At 64.5% G+C, this 15,427-nt stretch overlaps 1 protein-coding gene across 1 annotated transcript in view; it reads left to right on the top strand.

The window, feature by feature from the left end:
- Positions 1-2,874: 2,874 nt before the first annotated feature.
- Positions 2,875-15,427, top strand: part of COL9A3 (collagen type IX alpha 3 chain) — a 32,833-nt gene continuing 20,280 nt past the window's right edge. Inside the window, exons 1-18 of the mRNA XM_050806927.1 lie at positions 2,875-3,567; positions 4,806-4,841; positions 5,482-5,553; positions 6,208-6,261; positions 7,460-7,495; positions 7,791-7,814; positions 8,041-8,094; positions 8,406-8,459; positions 8,908-8,949; positions 10,897-10,953; positions 11,410-11,463; positions 12,131-12,184; positions 12,501-12,554; positions 13,074-13,127; positions 13,474-13,527; positions 14,155-14,208; positions 15,014-15,067; positions 15,172-15,225. Of these exons, the coding sequence (XP_050662884.1) occupies positions 2,875-3,567; positions 4,806-4,841; positions 5,482-5,553; positions 6,208-6,261; positions 7,460-7,495; positions 7,791-7,814; positions 8,041-8,094; positions 8,406-8,459; positions 8,908-8,949; positions 10,897-10,953; positions 11,410-11,463; positions 12,131-12,184; positions 12,501-12,554; positions 13,074-13,127; positions 13,474-13,527; positions 14,155-14,208; positions 15,014-15,067; positions 15,172-15,225 (1,554 nt within the window). The remainder of the gene's footprint in view (positions 3,568-4,805; positions 4,842-5,481; positions 5,554-6,207; positions 6,262-7,459; positions 7,496-7,790; positions 7,815-8,040; positions 8,095-8,405; positions 8,460-8,907; positions 8,950-10,896; positions 10,954-11,409; positions 11,464-12,130; positions 12,185-12,500; positions 12,555-13,073; positions 13,128-13,473; positions 13,528-14,154; positions 14,209-15,013; positions 15,068-15,171; positions 15,226-15,427) is intronic.

Raw genomic sequence — 15,427 nt, 5'->3', positions numbered from 1 at the left:
GTCTTTGGTATGGACTGGGGTCCTGTTGGGTGGCTGGTAGGGCTGGTGTCACAGCTGCTGTCCCTCCAGGCTCCGGTGGCCTGGCCCGGCTACTGCCTCGCATTGCTCCACCAGGTGCCCGTGGGGGCAGAGTGGTGGCACAGCCCTCCCCACACACCCACTTGGCCACAGTCCCCAGGTGTGCACAGGTGGGCAGGCTGCAGCCTCTCAGAGCCTTTGAAGGTCGGACCGAGGTCCCTCGGCAGGCTTTGCCACCTGTTGAAGATGAGTCTGGGGATTCCCCTGGGGTTGGCTGGGGTCAGTGCTTGTGCATGGTGGGGGTATAGACGAGGCCTTTCTGCCTGCTGTGATCTAGGATGCGATGCTGTGCCTCGGGCAGGCTTGGCAGTACTCTCTGTCTGGCTCCTTGGCTCCCTCAGGTCTGGTGAAGCCAGGTGTGCCCCCTGGGCAGCCCCTCCCTGCAGTCTGGTCTTGTCACCCTGGGCCAGGACCCCCACCCTTCCCGGTTCACCTACATTTCTACATCAGCGGGGTAAGGAGCTTTTGTGGGGCCTCAGAGGAGGGGCCGGACACTTGTCTTTGCTCAGTGAAGGAGGAGGTAGACCCAGGGCACCCCTGGGTGGGAGGATTAAAGCTGTAGACCCTGGTACCACTTCAGGGAAAATGCCCAGGTCCCATCTGGTGGCACCAGATACACAAGCCAGCAGTCACTGGGAGGAGACACCCCAGGTTCAATAATCCCCCAGAGCTGGGTGGGGAAGCTGTGGGACCCCTGGTGCCTCAACTCACGTGTGGCTCAGTGAGGGGATTCCTGCCATGGAGGGAAACCGAGGCAGAGGGGGACATAGGGCTAGAAATGCAGTCACTGGGGCAGCACCCAGCAGATTCAGCGTCCCTGGTTCAGGCCGTTGTGGGGCTGGAGTCGGTGGAAATCAGCACGTGAAGTGAGGAGCCCCTGTTGGAGCAGCCCTGGGGGCCGGTGCCTGGTGGTGGGTGCCTGGGGACAACAGGCAGTCCTGGCCAGCCAACCCGGGCTTCAGGGAGAGTGATGACCCACAACGGGCAGGCAGCAGCTGCGCCACTCAAAGGTGAGCCGGGGGAGGCTGAGCTCTGGCAGCGTCCACCCTCTGCCTAGGATCTGCCTGGAGCTGGGGGTGGTTTTTTGAGGGACTTGAAGGTGGTTCGGGGGACATCAAGTAGGTGTCCCAGGTGTGAGGCGGCTCCCCTGGCCTGAGGTGAAGGCCAGCTGTTTTGTCTCATTTGGATCAGATAGCAATTCATGCTGACCGCATGCTGGGCATCGTGGGGAGTGGGGTGTGGGGCCAGGGACCAGGGGGGAGTCACTGAGGAGGGGGCTGGCCACAGGGTCATGTTGCCAGGTAGAACTGGTAGGGAGGACTCGTCCTGTCCCCTAGACCCTGGGCTTGGGGTGGGGCTGCTGCTAGGAGCCCCTGAGCCCCCCTGCTGTCTGGGCTGACCTGCTCCACCCACCCCTCCCCCTTGTCAAAAGTCCTCTGTTAGGAAGCTCTGTGCCAGGACGACTTGGACTCCTCAGGAGGGTGAGCCTTTCCAGCTCCTCCCCCATCGCCTGATGGAATTCACACCCCCCCCCCCCACACGCTCTCCCCCAGCAGTGAAGGGAGACTCTCCCTCCACTCACTTCACCTCGGGAGAGATTAGAGCTACACTTTATGATTTTGAGACAGGGTCTCACTGTCTTGCCCAGGCAGGAGTGCAGTGGCGCCATCTTGGCTCACTGCAGCCCCGACCTTACGGGCTCAAGCGATCCTCTTGCCTCAGCATCCTGTGTAGCTGGGCCTACAGGTGAGCACCACCATGCCCAGCCGATGTTTTAATTTTTGGTAGAGATGAGGCCTCCCTCTGTCACCCAGGCTGTCTGCGTCCGTCGGGAGTGCCGCACTCCTGCTGAGCTGTTTTGCGCTCACTCCCCTCTCATCCCCTCCTGCCCTTGCTAACTCACAGCATGGCAACAGTCATGAGTCCCCACCTGCCCAACGGAAGCTCCTGCAGCCTCCTACAACCCCCAGGGCAGCCTTTCTCGGGGAATTCTCAAGACTCCTGGGGGAGGGACTGCCATTCTGCGCCTTCATTGACCCTACAGGCAACCGGAGCGTTTGAGTCCCCTAGGGCAGCGACTGCCCTGGCAGCCTGAGACAGACCTTGGCCAGGCTTGGCGACCCCCGAGCTTGTGGGAGATGGACATGGCCAGCACCGCCTTCAGGTTCCTGCTCAGGACACAGTTCCTTCAGGCCGGGGATTTGGGGGAGGCATCCTTCCCCTGGGCCAGGGTCATCGTTCTGCGCTCGCTCCGGGGAGTCTGGGGTTGGAGTCTTGTCTTAGCCAGTGGCAGCTGACGTGGCCTGACCACCCGGCCTGTCCAGGTCCACGGGTGACGGGCCGCGGTGGGGGTGCTCCCAGCCCAGCAGGCAGCCCTGGACAGCGACCCCAGAGCAGGAACCAGGGCTGCAGTGGGCACTGACCCGGCCCTGGTACCGAGGATTCACCCTCCCCCGGGTCTTCCTGGGCCTTGGGCCGCCTGGGTCCGCTCCAGCGCCTGGAGAGGGGTCTGCGGCTTCGGAAACTCGCAGGTCCCCCCTGCCCCTTCCTGAAGGGAGCCCTTCAGCGCCGCAGGCTTCCTCCCCCACACTTGGGTTGAAGAGCAAGGGGAGAAAAGAGCGTCTTTCTCTCTTGCTCAAAGCTGCGTGTGTGCAACGCGTCAGTCCCAGGATAATTTTAACTCGCGGCCGGAGAGAACGCGCCGCCGCCCGGCGCCTTTTTTTTTTTTTTTTCACCCTGGCGGGCTGGGCTGCGGCGGGGCGGGTAGAAGCCCCCCCGCCAGGTGGGCCCGGCTGAATGGGGGGCTTGTGCAGGCGGGGGCGGGGAAGGGGAAGGGGAAGGGGCCGCCCACCTCGCGCCCCGCCCGCCCGCCCGCCCGCTGCCAGCCCCGACGCCGCCGCAGTTCAGACTCCGCGCAGCCATGGCCCGGCCGCCCGCGCTCGTCCCGCTGCTGCTCCTGCTCCTGCTCGGGGAGCTCCTGGCGGCCGCCGGGGCGCAGGTGAGCGCGAGCTCCGGGCTCTGACGCTGGACGTGGAGCCGCGCGGCCCAGGGACGGCCCCAGCCCCGAACCCGCCACTCCGGGGTGCCCGGCGCAGCCTCGACGCCCCCAGCCCGTGTTGCCGTCGGGGCGCGGAGTCGCCAGAGCCTCGGGATGAGCCTCGACCGACCGCGTCCTTGATGGGTCCTTGCTGGCCCTGGTCGGCCGGCGCCGCCGCCTCTGCTGAGAGCACAAGGAGGCCTTTGTTCCCGCGGCCCGAGGGAGGCGGGGGACACACTGCCCGGGGGCGCCTGGCTCCGCCTGAGGCTTTGGGGCTCACGGAGGAGAGCAGGCCCCGGAGCCGCTCGGGACCCGGGAGGAGGGAACGCCGGGTCAGGCCCACCGCGGCACCTGCGCTCCTTAATGAGTTTTCTCCGTTTCAGAAAGTGGGACTCCCAGGCCCTCCAGGCCCCCCAGGGCCGCCGGGGAAGCCCGGCCAGGACGGCATTGACGTGAGTTTGGGGGTGGGGAGGGCCCCGAGCGCTCTGGGGTTCTGACTCTGGCCCCCACCTCCCTGAGCTCCCCAGCCTGATAGAAAACCAGGCCCCACCTCCCAGAGCCAGGGTGACATCAGGGGGCAGCCATAGCCTTCACGGGATGGAGCTGGCCCTGCGGGGATTGCTGGTGGGTAGGGGTGGAGGGTGTCACGTGGTGGCCCCCGACCCAGAATGCTGGCACTGAGCTGTGTGGCTCTGGGTCCCCTGTGTTCTGGGTTCTGGCCCCTGGGGCTGAAGTGGGGAGGGGCACGTCCCTCGGGTGGATGGGAGCCGGGGGTCTTATTGGAGGTTGCTGGGCTCTGGAGCCAGCCATGGAGGGGGCTCAGGGGCCGACTCGGTCCCAGAGATGATGTCCCTCACGGGTATCTCAGGCCTGGTGTGCACCAAGCAGCAGGAGGGGCAGCTGAAATTCTACAGCTGTGTGTCTCTCGGAGGGACCGTCTGGGGTGAACCTCCCCATGTGACCACCACCGGGGCGGGGGTCCCCTCAGGGCCTGTGCTCGCTGTGTGGTTCCCCATGGAGGGCTGTGGAGGGCTGCACCAAGAGCCCCCCGTGACCCACCCTCTGCCCCCCGCCCAGCTCGGCCTCAATGGCCACAGCCTCCTTCCCCGGCCACAGGGCTGTGCTCAGGACAGGCATATGGACCTGAACCCCCATGGCCCACGGCCCTGGCCTCCCTAGGCTCCTCCTGGGCCAGATACCTGGACCCCAGGGCTCCCACCTGAAGCCTGGTCTTGACATCTCAGTTAAAGACCGGGTGGTCGTCAACAGGGTGGGGAGCTGGGGGATCTTCCTGGAGACTGTGGGGAAGCTGCCCTTCGCAGCAGATGGAACAGAGAGGCCTCCCAGCCCCCAGGCCTTCTTCCTAAAGCCCCAGGCCATGGAGGGAGGGGATTACTGATGCATTCCCATCACTCCTGGGAGTTGCGTCCCCACGCCTGCAAAGTGGTTCCCAAATGCCCTGTGGCTGCAAGCACTGAGCCCCTCTCTCCAGGTCACCCCTTTGCCTGTTGCTGCCCCACACATGGGAGGGTGCCCCCTAGGTATGGATCGGAGGCTCAGGGACGCCTTTTGTCTGCTTGAGCTGGGCCTCCAGGGCTGAATTGGAGGCCAGTGCTGCTCTTTTCCCTGAGGCGGGGTTCTTGGGGGACCTCTGATTTTCAGGGTTACATGTGGGTATCTTTCCTCACAGGGCGAAACTGGACCTCCAGGTCTGCCTGGGCCCCCGGTGAGTGTCCCTGGCTGGGGAGACAACCTTTTTCTAGTCTGGAGAGAAAGAGGGGACTCGGAACAGAGGGGTCATTGATGTCCTGCCGCATCCTGCTGGAGCCCGGGTTTCCTAAGGGGAGGCCTCAGAGGGCCCAGAGCAGGCCTGGAGCCAGGGGGGCGGGAGGGGAGTGTGTGGGCTCAGCCTCTGCATGTTCTGGGCAGGGCCTGACTTTGAGCTTTCTTTGGACCAGTGCCAGGCAGGCCAGGGCCGGGGCTGGTACAGCCCTTCAGGTGCCCCAGGCCCAAGGTCGCACGGAGCCCTCCCACCTTCTCCAGCCCCAGGGATTGAGGGTCCTGGGGCTCAGAGTCCTGTCTGGCCCACTGGGGGTCCAACAGAGATGCCTGCTGGCCCTTAGCCAGGGAGGCTGAGGTAACCAGATGAAGATCTTACAGATGCCACTGAGGGATGAGGCAGGCAGCCTTCCTGGGCCAGCAAGGTGTGGGCAAGCAGGACACGCATGCCCCAGCTGAGCTGGGTCTACCAGACGGCAGGGAGGACCCAGGTGGGGGGGAATTGGAAAGCATTTTGCTTCCTTGCTGAAGGCCTGGGCTCGGAGCCAGACCCCGCCCTCACATCTCTGCCCTTTCCTCCTGCACAGGGACCAAAGGGGGCCCCAGGAAAGCCGGGGAAATCAGGAGAGGCCGGGCTGCCGGGACTGCCGGGTGTGGACGTGAGTGCGCCTGCCCCTCCCGCCATGCCCCGCTCCTCGCTCCAAGGCTCTGGAGGAGTCCAGCCTTAATTGCTGTTGTCCAGCTGGGCCTGCTCAGGCGGGAAGCCCAGTCCTGAGAGAAGTCTCCGGAAGTCCCCAACAGGGGTCCTTTGGCCTTCGTCCCAGACGCCACTAGCATCTGGCAGAGGACAGAGCCAGCCCAGTGGAGTCGGAAGTCCCGCCAGCCTTCTCTTGTCCAGGAACGAGTGCCCATTGTCAGGCCCCTCTGCCCACTGCTGCCCGGGCCCCTGTGAGCCCCAGGCTGGCCTCGCTCAGTCGTCATGGGCTCCAGGCCTGGCCCCAGGGCCACTGGAGCTTTATTCGGGAAGCCAGGCCTGAGAAGCGAGCTGTCCAGTCCTACTGGGTTGGTCCCCGAGGCCTGACTACAGCAGGCGCCTCCGTTGCTGGCTTCCTGCTGGCTGCCCCCCTCCTCCCAGACCCTCTGGGCACAGCAGGTAGACAATGGACAGGGCCAAGAGCGGAGGCTGCCAGCCTGAGGGTCTTCTGTGCCTCTCTGGACTCACCAAGGGAAGGGTCCGTGCTTCCATTTTTGCCTGGGAGTGGCATGTGCTTCCCATGTGGCCCCTCAAACTCACCCTCTGCCTCTTTCCCCAGGGTCTGACTGGGCGAGATGGACCCCCTGGACCCAAGGGTGCCCCTGGGGAACGGGTAAGTGCCTGCGCCAAACCCAGTGGCTTCAGTTCAGAAGTGAAGTCCCCCGGCCACCTTTGGCTGTTCTGTGTCCACAAGGCCAAGGAGCTGGTAGTTCCAAGGACAGCTGCCCTGCCCGTGCCTGGGGTGGAGGGGCAGAAGGGCAGGGTGCCACGTGGCCAGTCCCCTGTGCCTGCCTGCCTGCCCCACCCCCACATATGGTCAGAGTTGTCCTGGTATCCAGACCATGGCAGGGAGAAGAGGGATGGTTTGGGGGAACCCACCCCAGGTGCCTCCTCCCCAGGGCCCTGGGCGGACCACCACCAGGCGGACCACTACCAGGGACCCCGGGCACGCAGCCTGCAGAGTCCCCTGTGCCTGCCTGCTGGACACTGAATCCTTTACCCTAACTGAGCGGCGCCACCACCCAAGGGTGCCTTTCTCCCCTCGTGGCTTCTGAGTACAAAACCGAAACCAGCATTCTCTCTTCGGCCCTCATAAGACGTGGCAGTCAGCCAACCGGGTGCCACTGACCCCAGACTCAAAGCATCACAGAGGGCAGGAAGGCTGGGCTGGGGACACAAGGACACAGCCCTGCCCGTGGGCCCCTTGGGAGCTTGTCAGGCGTGAGGCGGATTCTGAGCTGAAAACAGGAGGGAAACAGTAGCTGCTGGCGGCCGAGTCCGTGGTGCCCGGGGGTGTGGGGTGGGCTCGTCTCCAGGCTTTCAGGAGGGCCCTCCAGCCTCAGAGCAGGGCCCGTGTGAGCCGTCCAGGGAATGAGACATTTCAAGCAGCAGGGCCCAGACAGGGCCCAGAGTTTGGAGAGCAGACGGGACCTGGCTGCCCAAGGCTCTGGGGACTTGCTGACGTGGGCGGGGGCTGAGGATTCAGCAGGCTCCGTGGGTGGGTTATCGGGAGGGCTTCCTGGTGGAGACAGGCACCTGGGGTCACTTCTGTGCATCTCAGACCTGCCCCAGGTCGTGCCTTCGCCTTTCTGTAGCAGGCACTGGGACTCTGGTGCCATCTGTCTCCGGCAGCTCCCCAGGACGGCAAAGACCCTCCAGGTCGAGGGCTTAGAGGCCCTGCCCCTCTGTGGAGTGGGGACTTGGACCCTGTTGCCCTGGGAGCTGGAGTTGTGGGTCACACTTCAGCGGGAGGGGATTGGGTTTGCAAATAGAGGCCCAGCCCAACCTAGACGCCTGCTTTCCTCCCACAGGGAAGTCTGGGACCCCCGGGGCCGCCCGGGCTGGGGGTGAGTATGGAGTGTGGTCCTCTCCTCTCCATGGAGTTTGGGGAACTGGAGAGTCTGGTCTAAATGGCATCCAGGAATCGCAGGGGCCATCCCTGGCCCTCTCCTCTGCCACCCCTCTGCAGCCTCTCCAGAGGCTGGTGCCTGAACAGGGTCTTGGAGCCCTCTCTGGGCTGGGACCAGATGCCCATGCTTGGAACCGCCCTTTCCCCGGGACCCACCTGAACCATCTTAGGGAGGGGTGAGGCGCAGCCCATCTTGTGCCCAGCAGGCTCTGACCCCATGTTTGGCTTTGCAGGGCAAAGGCCTCCCTGGACCCCCCGTGAGTACTGACAACCCTTGGGGCCCTGAGCAAGTGTGCAAGTACCCAGAGCCTGCCAGGCTGGGATGTCCCAAACCGTGCCTGGGTGTGGGGCTTCTCAGGGGCAGTGATCTGACCACCCCATACCTGGAGCCCCCCTCCCTTCGGAGGCGGCACACCGACCCTGGGTGGGGATCCTCGGGGCGCCCGGGTGCGGACCTCCTCACCTCTCTTTACCTCCCTCCAGGGAGAGGCAGGAGTGAGCGGCCCCCCAGGTGGGATCGGCCTCCGCGGCCCCCCGGTGAGTGGCTGTCCCAGACCCTCTTAGAGTGTGCTCACCTGTGGCCTCCACCCCCAGACTCAACAGCCAGGGACCCTCTTCCCCTCTCCCCTTTCCCTTTCTCCCCCACCCCTACCTTGGTAGGTATTGGTAGAAGCCCTGGCCAATGATCCAGACCCGACCCCAGGACGCAGACACCAGCAGAGGCCGTGGGAGTGGGGGCTGGCGGGAGCTGGGCGTGTCCACCTCCCTGGGAGAAGCCGGGCACCTCACTTAGGTGGGGGCTGATCCCACTCTAAGTCATACCACTCTAAGACATACCCCCTCCCCAGGGACCGTCTGGACTCCCCGGCCTCCCTGGCCCCCCGGGACCTCCCGGACCCCCTGTAAGTACTGGGCAGAGGCTCTAAGAAGTGCTGGGCATGGACTAGGGCACCGGGTTGGGCCCTCCCCCTTCCCCCTTCCCCCCCTTCCCCCTTCCCCCTCCCCAGGCTCCATGCCCTCCGAGATCTCCTAACCCTAACTTGGCCACTCCTAGGAACAGTCAGTGGTGGGGGCAGTGGCTGTGGCTAGGCCAGCCAACTTGGGGATGATCAGGGCTCAGGTCCCCAAGGCCACTCTGTCCCAAGGACAGGTGGATTCTGTCATTGTCACATGCCCTGTGGGTGGGCCAGCAGCACCCAGCACTGGCCACTTGGGGGACGGGATGAACGGTCTCCAAGTCCCCTGGTGGATGGGGAAGGTCGTGGTCTGTCAGAGAGTGGGTGGGTGGGTTGGGTGGGTGCAGGTGGACGGGGAGGGCAGGAGAATGTCAGCTGTCTCTTTGTATCTTAGGGACACCCAGGAGTCCTCCCTGAAGGTGCCACTGACCTTCAGGTAGGCACTTGCAGCCATATGTGAAGGGTGCTGGGAGATGCCTACCTTGGGGGGCGGGGTCTGGCCTGGAGAGGGACTCGTCCATCCTGGCAAGAAGGCAGGGCCCGAGCACTCCCTGGGGACGGGAGCTCAGTGCAGACAGCTCAGACACAACCTGGCAGACAGCCTGGCTGGGACCTCCCCCTCCCGCTTCCCCGCTTCCTGCCCTCCTCGCCACCGCCTAGACCTGCACTGTCCCTCACGAAGCCACCAGGGCGTGGAGCTGTGCAAATGTAATGAATCACAATCATGTCACGGAGTCATCGAGCTCCCCTGCGTCATCCGCAGAGGGCACCTTTGGCCACAGATGGCGACAGAATAGTCCCTCGCTGCATTCGGGACTGGAGTCTGGGGCCCACTTTTATCTTGATCTTTGAGCCATGTCAGTCACCCGAAAAGAAAACAGGCTCAGGCTAGGCACAGTGGCTTACGCCTGTAATCCCAGCACTTTGGGAGGCTAAGACGGGAGGATTACTTCAGCTCAGGAGTTTGAGACCAGCCTGTGCAACATAGTGAGATCTTTGTGTCTACAAAAAATTTTTAAAGTAGCCAGATGTGGTGGCATGCCTGTTGTCCTAGCTATTTAGGTGGCTGTGGTGGGAGGATCACTTGAGCCCAGGAGGCAGAGGTTGCAGTGTGCTGTGATCAAGCCACTGCACTCCAGCCTGAGCAACCAAGCTAACCCGTCTCAAAAAAAAAAAAAAAAAAAAAAAAAAAAAAAAAGAAGAGGAAAGAAAATGGGCTTGGGAGGCCACGGATCCATCTCTCCTCTGTTTGGCCGTCTGCGGTGGCAGTCAGTGACTCGTTTCCATAGAGACGTTTGATAGTTTTGAAGGGAAAAGCTCGGCCTACTCCGACCTGGCCACCGGTGGCTGTCTACCAGCCTCTCTCCTCACCCCACCCCGGGGCCCGGATGCCTGGCCAGCCTGTGTCTCAGAAGGGAGGCTTTAGGGAACCTTCCAGAATGTGGTGTGTGATTAGGCCCCTGACCATGGGATGAGTGGGGCGGGGGCTGAAGATACGGGTCTGAACCCTTGGCCCAGCCTGCCCATTGCAGCTGTGGGATAATCTAGAAGCAGCCCTGGGTTTCCTGAGCATCAGGCCTGTTGCCTGGGCTCACGGTGTCCCTCCTAAAAGCCCCGTGCTAAGCACGTTCCTGTGCTGAGGACGGCCCCGACCTAAGGCTGCTGCAAGGCCCCCTGCAGAGCCAGCTGCCCGTGCTGTGCTGAATGGTTGCTTTGAAACCCAGTGTCTGCCGTGGGGCTGAGAAATCCGAGCCGGCTGCTCTATGCAGCCTCCGCTGTGCTTGGCCAGTGCTGAAGGAGACCCTGTCTGTGTCCTGTCCTGGTGCCATCACCTGTGCGGAGTGGCCTCCTGGGGTCCCATCACCCGTGCGGAGTGGCCTCCTGGGGTCCCATCACCCGTGCGGAGTGGCCTCCTGGGGTCCCGTCACCGGTGCGGAGTGGCCTCCTGGGGTCCCATCACCGGGGCGGAGTGGCCTCCTGGGGTCCCATCACCCGTGCGGAGTGGCCTCCTGGGGTCCCGTCACCCGTGCGGAGTGGCCTCCTGGGGTCCCGTCACCCGTGCGGAGTGGCCTCCTGGGGTCCCGTCACCCGTGCGGAGTGGCCTCCTGGGGTCCCATCACCGGGGCGGAGTGGCCTCCTGGGGTCCCATCACCCGTGCGGAGTGGCCTCCTGGGGTCCCATCACCGGGGCGGAGTGGCCTCCTGGGGTCCCGTCACCCGTGCGGAGTGGCCTCCTGGGGTCCCATCACCGGGGCGGAGTGGCCTCCTGGGGTCCCATCACCCGTGCGGAGTGGCCTCCTGGGGTCCCGTGGGTGCTGACCTCTGCGTCAGAGGGTCCTGCTCTGTTTGGCTGGGAGGGGTCTGACCGCTCTGTTTTCCGACAGTGCCCAAGTATCTGCCCCCCAGGTCCCCCAGGGCCCCCTGGAATGCCGGGGTTCAAGGTGAGTCACTGGGACCCAAGCACTGCCCTATGCTGGGCAGGAGGTGGCCGGGCTCCCGTGGGGCTGTGGGGGTGGCAGGTCCGGAAAGCCGGGCCCTGGTTCCAGGGTTGCCCCAGGAAGAAAGCCAGTCCAGCCTCCCTGTCCCGCCTTCAACACCCCAGTGACAAGCTGATGCGGCCAGGCTGGGACTGGTAATGGGCGTCAGAGAGACTGTGGGGGAGAGCTAGGCTCAAGCCCCCACCCCCCCAGCCCTGGCCCGCTTCTGACCGCAGAGCGCCCTCAGGTGGGTCCCAGCGCCTCTCAGGCCTCGGTTTCCCCGTGAGGGCCCAGGCCCGCAGTCCTGTACTGCCGTGTGGCGGGCCCTGGGCTGACTGACCCTGCAGGCCTCACTTCAGTGTTGCCAGGGAGAGGGTGTTGGGGGGTCGGAGGGGACAGTGACCCCATGTTTGCTTTCAGGGACCCACTGGCTACAAAGGCGAGCAGGGGGAAGTCGGCAAGGACGGCGAGAAGGTAAAGCTGCTGCACAGCAGCTGGGGAGGGGCTGGGGGCTGGGGGCTGGGCTCGGGCGGGAGGGAGGGGCTGTCTCATGGGTGTGGCTGAGCTGGCACCTGCTGTGCCCTTCTTCTGGGGGCCTGGCTGGCCAGAGCTGCGTGATTTGGGCAGGGTCCCTGGACAGATCCCGCCTGCCTGGCCTGGCTGTGGAAGCTCTCCCTGGTTTGTGTCTGTGGCTGGGCAAGGAGCGTCTGTGAGGATGACTGGCTTTAGCCTGTAGCCTCCCCTCACCTGTGGCTGCTGTCCATGGAGGGTGTCCATCGTCACCTGCAGGCCGGGGGACCGGGTCTGGGATGGCCATTAGCATGGCTGGAGTGATCAGATAAGGACACCCAGGTGCACATCAGAGGGGTCCCTGCTTGGCCATGAGGAGGGGCCTGGACAGGGCTGAAGGGTCTTATGGGAACAGTGACCACGGACCCAGCCCCCCCAGGGCGAGGCCACCGAGACTCGCAGGACTGCTCTGGAGCTGTGTGCAAGTGACCCCTTCGCAGAGCCTCCAAGGCCCAGCTGTGAAGGGGGCAACGCCCCCAGCTGCTTGGACTTGAGTAGGGTGACTGGAGGCACTGAACGGTGCAAGGAGAGCCAGACTGGGCCGCTGACCACCCTGTCCCCTCTGTTTCAGGGCGACCCTGGCCCCCCTGGGCCCGCCGGCCTCCCGGGCAGCGTAGGGCTGCAGGTGAGGCTAGGAAGGGGTAAGGATGGTGGGATGAGAACTCAGCCCTGCACGTGTCTACCCCCGAGGGGGCCGTCTCGGGCTGGGGAGTGTTTGGCCAATACCCAGGCACAGGAGCGCGACCTGGCTGGGGGTCTCACCTCTGCCAAGGCTGCTGATCTCAAGGCTGGTGCCCCCTACCTCTGGGGGACCTGAGCTGAGGCTGAGGGCTCATGGAAGACACCAGGGCTCCCAGGGGTACCCTGAGGGCCGAGGCCCTGCGTGCTCCCCGGGGTAGAGGTGAAGCCCTAGTCTCTGCATCTGTGCCTCTCTCCCGCAGGGCCCGCGGGGATTACAAGGACTGCCAGGGCCACTCGGACCCCCTGGGGACAGGGTAAGTCCTGCAGCCCCTAGTGGGGGCCGGCCAGGTGGCTGGGGGCCTGGTTGTCCACATCTCCAGACTTCAGATGGGCCCCGTGAGTGACGCTGTGAAGCAGCCGTCACTCCGGCTCTGGCCGTCGCCGCTGTGGTGCACGCCTTGCTCTGGGCCCCAGTTCTCGCGTGTGCTCTGGGCCCCTGTTCTCGCGTGTGCCTGGGCTGACAGTCAGCGATCACGGACACCCACACGTGGTCCCAGGCTGCTGTGGGGGCTGTTCTTGCGTGTGCCTGGGTGAGGGCTGATGAACTGCTCGCTGACACCCACACGCGGTCCCAGGCTGCTGTGAGGGCTGTTGTGGCTTAGGCCAGAGCAAGGGGCAGGAGGGATTTGGAGACGACCAGGTGGCATCTTGGGGGAACTTGCTGGGGAGCCCTAGAGGAAGGGCTGCTTGTGTCTGGGCCTCCCCTGAGGGAGCACTGGGGGGATGCCAGCCAGGCCTCAGACAATAGGACCCCAGATCCCCTCTCTCTGCAGGGTCCCATCGGGTTCCGAGGGCCACCTGGGATCCCAGGAGCGCCTGGGAAAGCGGTACGTGTGTCAGTGGACGGTGGGTCCCATGCCTCGTGGCCTCTCTCCCCTTTCCCTCTGCTCCTCTCAGATGCCCCCAGCCCCACTGGGGCCCCCCTTCTGTGGCTGAGCTGTTCCCTGGACACCCTGGGAGGGCTTGTGGCATGAGTAGGGGGTGCTTACCAATGGAATCCATTCTTCGTGGGACATTCGCCTCCTTTCTGGTTCTGGACGTGGAACGAGAGGTCACCATTGTCCCTGTGGCACCTCCGGCCATCTCTGACCACTCCTGGAGGGCTGTCCCCTGCCACTCTCTGACCATCTCCGTGGTGTTAACTCTGTCCTTGTCCCACCTTATTATTTCCAGGGTGACCGAGGCGACAGGGGCCCAGAAGGATTCCGTGGCCCCAAGGGTGACCTCGTAAGTGAGAGGGAACTTGGTTCCCTGGGTCCTTATGTGGAAGAACCCAATTTCCCTCCTGACTCGTGCTGGGGAGGGGGACACACTTGGGAGTGAGACTGTGAGGGGCCACCCTGGTTGGGCCTGGGGGTGTGTGGGGGTGAGCCTGGCCCTGGAGGGCCCCAGCTCTCTCCCTGGCCCCAGCTGTTCTCCCAGAGCCACATGGGAGCTCTGTGGCCCCTGCAGAGCGGCCAGCGGGCCAGGTAGAGGGACCGGGTTCCAGGGCTTGGATCCTGCCCCAGAGAAACGGCTCTCGGGTTGAGCAAGTGAACATAAGGAAAGTCCAGAGACAGTCAAGCGTTCCAGGAGTGGAACTGAAGTGACCGTCCCCAGACTGGTCAGCCTCCACACCTCCCTCGACCGAGCCCTCGAAGCCGGAGCCGCAGGGAGCCACCGTGCCATGCTGCAGCACCCGTGGATCCAAACACAGTTTTCTCCGAGCACCCACAGGCCCCAGGGTGGTGGTCGGGGGTGGCCCCTGCCACTGCCCTCCACAGCTCGTTGGTGTCCCCGAGCAGCTGGCCGGGGAATGCGTGAGGCCATCTGGGAAGAGACTGCCACTGCCTCTGTCACTTGTGTGTCCTCTAGGGCAGACCTGGTCCCAAGGGAATCCCCGGAGTGGCCGGGCCAAGTGGGGAGCCGGTGAGTGCACGTGGCTACTCCCCCGAGAATGCTCCTCCCCTGGGTGCTGGCCACGTACAGGCAGAGGCCGCATTCAGAAGAGCTGGAGCTCAGTGCCCTCTGCTGTGGCCATCTTGAAATCCGGGTTAACGGTTGAACAGCCCCACTGCCCTGCACATTTCTCTTTTGCCCAGAGCCTCACGAGTGTGCAGGAGTAGGGGCCTCAGGCTGGGTTTGCCTGCATGGAGGACACGGGAAGTAAGGGTGGGTGGGCAGCACCGCTGGGCAGAGGTGGCCACTCCTGGGGTCCCAGGCACCCGTGCAGGCACCTTCCTTCCTGCTGTGTGCCCACCCTCAGCCCAGACTGGAGCTCCCGTCCAGCCCCTCGTGTTGCCTCTGCCCCTGGAGCGGTGCCCTCTCTTGGGACACCCAGCACTTGGCTGTGTCCTGATTCCAAAACCAGTCCAGGGTGGACGAGGCAGGCCTGGCCTGAGTCCTGGCTCCCAAGCCTCAGTTTTCCCCCCGTAAAATGGGCCAGAACCGAACTTCCCTTAGGGCACCATGATGTGCCTCGTGGACAAGGCCTCGGGCGTCCGCGCGGCTTCAGCACCACCTCTGCCACCCACCGCACCCCTCACCTGTGTGGTCACCGAGGCAGCACTGGTTGCCACAGGCCACCTCGATCATGAAACCAGACAACTGCCAGGGTTTGGGGGCAGACACAGTTTTAGGTTGATGGGGAAGGAGGCTGCCCCCAGGGCGGGACTGTAGAGGAAGGGAGCGGGGGCCGCCTGCCCAACGGGCCTTACGCATCCCTTGTCCCCAGGGCATGCCGGGCAAGGACGGCCAGAATGGTGTGCCAGGACTCGATGGCCAGAAGGTTGGCATGGGGCTCAGGGTGTGATGAGAGGGAGGGGCTGGAGGGGAGTTCAGCCTTCTGAGGCCTCAGCCTCCCCTTCCCCACCCCAATCTCTGTCCTCACAGGGAGAGGCTGGTCGCAGCGGTGCTCCGGGAGAGAAGGGCCCCAACGGGCTGCCGGTGAGTGCCTGGTGGGTGGGGCCAGCCTGGGGCGCCACAGCTTCTGCCTGCCCTGGGGCCCCTGTCGGGCTGGGTGGGTTGGTCGCTGTAGGGCTGGCTCCCTGTGAGGGGTTCTGGGGCCTGTGTCCATCAGGGCCTGGCACAACCCCTGGCTCCCAGTGGGTGCTGTGCCCGGTGGGTTGCCTGTGTGTGTGCATATGTG

The sequence above is a fragment of the Macaca thibetana genome, chromosome 10, assembly GCF_024542745.1.
Source record: "Macaca thibetana thibetana isolate TM-01 chromosome 10, ASM2454274v1, whole genome shotgun sequence".
Classification (NCBI taxonomy): domain Eukaryota; kingdom Metazoa; phylum Chordata; class Mammalia; order Primates; family Cercopithecidae; genus Macaca; species Macaca thibetana.
Note: the sequence above shows the minus strand (reverse complement) of the source record. Positions and strands in the feature narration are given on the sequence as shown.